Genomic DNA, 6000 nt, shown 5'->3' on the forward strand with positions numbered 1-6000 from the left:
GATGTGGCAAAGCATCTCCTTTCCAGAGAAAACAGCACCCATACAGGACACTCGTTCGGCTTCCATCAGAACATGTCACCATAGAAGTTGGCCATGTGGCCTGATATGGGGCTACGATACAGAGGATGTTCCCACTCTATATTTGCTGCCTCCATCATTTTAATCTTTGATGAGAACACCTGAAGGGACCTCCTCCCCATAGATCCCACAAAAACAAGGGAGTGAGCAATTCTCTAAGATCATGAACAATCACCTATTCCTCCATTCTAAGGTGATGAGGACTATGGTGCTGATAACCAGGTCTAGAAGTGAACCCCATTTTCTTCATTTTTTTTCTGTGGAGTCCTTTCATCTCTATAAAAGCAAAATTAAACACATTCTTGCAAAGGTATACTACCCCAGCTTGGACATACATGTTACATCTCTTCCAACACCTCCATATGCATGCACGATCATATGGCTGCTGAAATACATTAAGCCAATCTTTTTTTCCCCTAACATCTACTGTTGGGGTAGAAGGTGGGATTGTCAGGAGGCCGTTTAGATGATTGGAAGGTTCAGGAATTGAGAAAAGCCATAATTAACCAGATTAGTCCTTATTGCCTCCTTATGGCTTTTTTTCAGCAACGGGTTCAATGGTGGACAGATGAGATGGCATCTATCTAGACCAGTGTTCCCCAACTCAAATCCTCAAGAGCCACCAATAGGTCATGTTTTTAGGATTTCCTTAGTATGGCCCAGGTGATGGAATTGTTGCCTGTCTAGATTATGGAGTTCTCACCTGGGCATTACTAAGGAAATCCTGAAAACATGACCCGTTGGTGGCTCTTGAGGACCGATCTTGGGGAACACTAATCTAGACAGTGGCTACTTTATGGACTTATATGCCCAACACTGGCCACAACAGAGTGGCCACTTCTCCTCGGTCCACTATAGCTTGAGTGTTTGGTGGCACTGCTCATTGTTTAAAAGGATTGTCAACATGGGAGAAACCCAGTTTCTGAGACAGACCACCTGATGGTAAGATTGTTATCCAGCTGAGCTGACCTTGCCGGGGAACTCAGGAGGCATGTCCACACAGTGTATATTTCCTCTGGTGCAGCTCTTTATAACTGGTCTGGGCTGTGATTCCCTACAACATTAAAAAATGGTGCAAAACAAATAGATGTTTCATCATCAGCCATGGTTGGTTCATCAGGTTATCTAACTGCTACTATGGCCTCCTCATTCATTCTGAGACTTTTCCTACTATTTCCATAAAATCCGTCCCTGATCTGCGAGACCCAAGCCACGAGATGATCCCACTGACAGTTGTCACAGGCTCTTACAAATAGACAAGCGCTGCGTTATCGATGGCCGCCTCTTGGAGTCTGGCATGACCAATCAATAATGTCCTGAGGTGTTTTGTGTGTAGGATGGATCAGAACAAAAGAGGGCAGGAAAGGTGGGGGGCTCGCTACTCGCGGAGTAAGCAAATGCTTTGAAGCCTGGAGCGATCCATGCAGTAAATGGATTTGCTTAATTTAGATTTGTGTCAGTTGCTTTATTTGGCCACGGACTCTTTCTGTAACTTTGGATTTCAGTTTATAGCTGTAATGATCTGAGCTGGATATGGAATAGATTCTGTCAGGCGGTCCGATGTATAGATGCCCTGCTCACCGGCGCCTAAGTGCCCCATTACATTGACCCTTACCTGACACAATGGACCCCATGTTTGAGTTGGATTGTATATTGCTCCGTTTTTACTAACAATTTATGTGGAGTGTTTGTCCTCCTTAACACTTTTCACTTGTTCTTAAGATCTTTAAAAATGTAATAACTATTGGCGCATTTGGGACACTGCATAAATCTCGAGTCCTGGTAAAAGTGAGGACACTGCAACGGAAAAGTGTGTGGACTAAGTCAAAATCCTACGCTTTACAGGAAAACCTTTCCCTTCATCAGTGATCCCAATAATCGAGAGTTGCAGAGGTTAAGCATACACACCTTAGCTCTATTTGTTCTCTATTTGTCTGATGGAGAAGCTGTGTAAAGGACTTGGTTATCTCCAGCAAAACCATAGCCAATAAGTGGAGCAAAGGTGAGCTTGCTCAAACACTGGGATCCCTATTGATCACGCGAACGGGGCAAGGTAAAGCCCATGTCTCAATGCAGTTGAGATTAACCATGCGCACCTCCGCTCCATTCATTTATTTTTTATCAGTCTACCAGAGATGATTGTGGTACAGAACCTTGGTTACCTCTGGCAGTGCCACAGACAGTAAATGGAGCAGAAGTGCGCATGGTTAACCTCCGCTGCATTGAGACATGAGCTCTATACAGCCACGTTTGCGCGATGAATAGGGGCCCAGCGGATGAGCATGCGCACCTTAGCTCCACTTATTGGCTATGGTTTTGCTGGAGATAGCCAAACGTTTTACACAGCAATCTCCAGCAAAACCATAGCCAATAAGGAGTTGCAATTATAATTGCAGAAAAATCACAAGTTTTCAATATCTATATGTAAAAATAAATAAAAGAAAATAAAAAAAAGTCCATTAATTTATAACAAACATATCTTGGAAGTATGAAGAATTGACCTTAAAGCTCAGAAAGCTCCAAAAATTCTATAGGAAAAATTGGGCTTTAGTTACTGGAAACTTTAAATTGGGGCTCAGGGAAGTAACTCACCCGATGCATCTGTTTTAGTAAATACTTGCATTCCCCATAAAATAGAAATGCTAGTTTATTTTTTTATTGTGCCATTCCTCTGTTATTGCTCCTGGAAATGCATGTATTCATTAAAAACGGGATGTTACTATTCCCCTTGCCAATAAAGCCTGTACCTATCTAATTTGACACTACCCAATTATCACCAGACGTTCTGATACTGGGATCATCTGCAATCAGTTATAATCTTTCATGTAGTAGGTGTGACATTTCCCTGCAGTGCCCCCACAGGGTAAATGAAGCATTGCACATTTATTTGGGCAGTGCCTGGAACTATTGAGTGGTGGTGACCTATCTTCTCTATGCATTATATATTGACGTTTCATAGATGATATGATAACATCACCTAAAAATGTGTCTTGCACCCCAAATTTCTGCAGCACTGGACCAATCCTAGTCACTGGGGTAGTTTATGTAATCATGTACATTGTCCGTATTAGCAATGTCTTATCAGGTTTAAACGTATCATGTGTAATGTTTGTAAAGGGTAAAAACAAAAATGAGGTATATTGAAAAAATTGGGGAGCGGTTTGTGGCCATCTGCCTTTCTGCTGTAATTGTGTCTTACCGCAGGAGTGATTACTGCATGTACAACCACAAGACTGATCATCTCATAATGAAATAATCCATCAGCCATATTGATCAGTGAATTCCTAATAGGCTGCTCTTTACATCAGCCATCCCCTCCTACTTATTACAAGAAAAGTAGATGTAAAAGATTAAGTAAATAATAATGGAAAAGTAATAGGAAATGAAATGTGGGGGATGGGTCAATGTAAACATCATTTAACCAACGACGCCGATGTCTCGTAAGAAAAAGTCATAAGGTTGGTGTTTGGCAGTTTCTAATACTTCTATAATATAACTATAAATCACTTTTCTTATGTTCTCCTTGTAGACCAAAAACTGGTATGTTTGGCCCTCTTTTGTGTGTCTCAAAGAAAGGTGCTCTGGCGATAAATTGATTTCTATGGTGCCGGTTGTGAAAATCCCAGTGAAGTAGGGGGTTGACCACTTCTACCTTGTTGCTTGTTAGCATTTCCAAAAATGAGAGAAACCATGTGAAACACAGTGGCTTTTCACTCTGCCTAAGGCTACATTCACATCCGTGTGTCACATCTGTGTGTTGTCCTTTTTTTCCTGGGACTCCTGATACAATAGACTCATATATGCTTATGAATCTTGGGTTTGTATCAGGAGACCCTCAGCTGATCTAGAAATAGTGGTCCATACTTGGACTGTAAATGTCGGACATGTGAAACTGACCTATGCCTTGATTCATACTTCTGGAATATGAGGTCCATAGTCAGACCACAATACCTGGTCAACCACAGGTCTCAAGGCCTGAAATAACAGCTTACAAGGAATATACTGCATGAGACGTGAGAATCCAACACAAAAGATGTAAGAACCCCCTTCTCTGTACATATACCTAAAAGGGGCTGCTTACTAGGAATATACTGCATGAGACGTGTGAATCCAACATAAAAGATGTAAGAACCCCATTCTCTGTACATATACCTAAAAGGGGCTTTCTTTTGAGTCATTGACTAACCCATGCTTGCCAACTCTCCCGGAGAGTCCATAAGCCTTCAGGAAATAGGAAAGACCTCCTGGACTCCAGGAAGAGTTGGACACCCTTTTACTGATAGCGCGATCTGTGATTCTTCTTCTTCGGGGTTGACATTTGACCAATCCTTGTTTCTTCTTCAGATTCTAGTAGTATCGAGAACGTGGAGTCTGTTCTTCACCTTCAAGATCGTCTTCACGAGGCCCTACAGGATTACGAGAGGGAACAACACTCTGAGGATCCCCACCGGTCTGGCAAACTTCTCATGACTTTACCACTACTCCGTCAGACGGCAAATGAAGCTGTCCGCACTTTCTGCCAGATCCGGTTGGAAGGGAGGATCCCCATGCACAAACTTTTCTTGGAAATGCTGGATGCCAAGATGTGATTGTTCAGACTTCCAACAATAGAACATGAACCCTTCATATGTGGACACCACATAGCAGCTTCACAAAAGTATCAATATCTGCAAACATTTACTTGGACTGACTATGGTCAGAGATTTTCAAGGCCTGGAAGACATATTGGATGATATACTGACCAGAGATCATTGCTGTTTTCAGGATACCCATCTGGGGCATAGCAACTCTGTAAGGAACAAGTCTGGATAAAAACTTCTAGAGGGACTGAAGATCGTACTGTACGCTTATTTCTTTGCATCTGTATAAAAATATGATGTGTAGTATACATATTTTAGCACTATCAGGTTTCAATGTTCTCATGAACAATGGGTTTTGGGCACTGCCACCAGAATAATCAACTGTACAAAAATGTGCATTGTGTCTAGTTAGGTCTTCATCCCTTGTAATGTCCATTGTATGTGTCCAATAATGCAGTTTTTAGAATATATTTAAAGGGGTTATCTGGGACTTTTTTATATTTTCTCTATGTGGCTAAGCACTTATTGGTAGGTAGTTGCTTGTTCTGCCCTGTGATGATCTCTCCCGACTCAGAGCAGACACAGCCGCTTCTCCTGCTTCCTGTGATGTCATGTCGGCAGAGCATTTCCTTCTCCTCCGCTGTGTTCTGTAAACAGCGAGTCATTGTCCATGTCATGCTGATTGACAGCCGATTCCCTGCTGCCTAAGGCCGGTTTCACACGTCAGTGGCTCCGGTACGTGTAGTGACAGTTTTCTCACGTATCGCAGACACTGACACACGTAGACCCATTCAAATTAATGGGTCTATGCAGATGCCTGCGTGTTTTCACGGACCGTGTGTCCATGTGCAAAACACGGGGACGTGTCCGTTTTTCTCCTTCAGCACGGTCCGCAAAGCGTCCTGCACACGTGCACACGGAGAACAGTGTGCACTCTCCTCTGTGTGCACGTACCGCCGCAGGAGAAACAGCGCTACAGTTAAGCGCGGTCCCCTGTGTGTGGTGCTGAAGCTGGCATTCATCCCTTCTGTCCTACTCGGCTTAAAGCATTAAAGCAGGAGAGAAGGGATGAAAGATCAAGTTTTTTTTTTCTTAAAAATAAAGTTTGGGGTCACCTCCCGCGTCCCACCTCTCCCCACCCCCCGCCCACTAGCAGAGCAATACTCACCCAGCTCCCGCGATGCCTCCTCTCAGCGTCGGCAGCTTGTTCTGTGTGAGCGGTCACGTGGTACCGCTCATTACAGTGATGAATATGCGGCTCCACCCCTATGGAGGTAATGACAAGCTGCCGGCGCTGAGAGAAGGCATCGCGGGAGTTGGATGAGTAGTTCTCTGCTAGAGG

At 43.5% G+C, this 6000-nt stretch overlaps 1 protein-coding gene across 2 annotated transcripts in view; it reads left to right on the plus strand.

The window, feature by feature from the left end:
* The window catches only part of LOC143805848 (estrogen-related receptor gamma-like), a 29960-nt gene extending 24292 nt beyond the window's left edge, over nucleotides 1-5668 (plus strand). For both annotated transcript variants that reach the window (XM_077285565.1, XM_077285566.1), the window contains one exon: nucleotides 4423-5668. In XM_077285565.1, the coding sequence (XP_077141680.1) occupies nucleotides 4423-4667 (245 nt within the window). In that variant the 3' untranslated portion in view covers nucleotides 4668-5668. The remainder of the gene's footprint in view (nucleotides 1-4422) is intronic.
* The last annotated feature ends 332 nt before the right edge of the window (nucleotides 5669-6000 follow it).

The sequence above is a fragment of the Ranitomeya variabilis genome, chromosome 2, assembly GCF_051348905.1.
Source record: "Ranitomeya variabilis isolate aRanVar5 chromosome 2, aRanVar5.hap1, whole genome shotgun sequence".
In the NCBI taxonomy this organism is placed as follows: Eukaryota; Metazoa; Chordata; class Amphibia; order Anura; family Dendrobatidae; genus Ranitomeya; species Ranitomeya variabilis.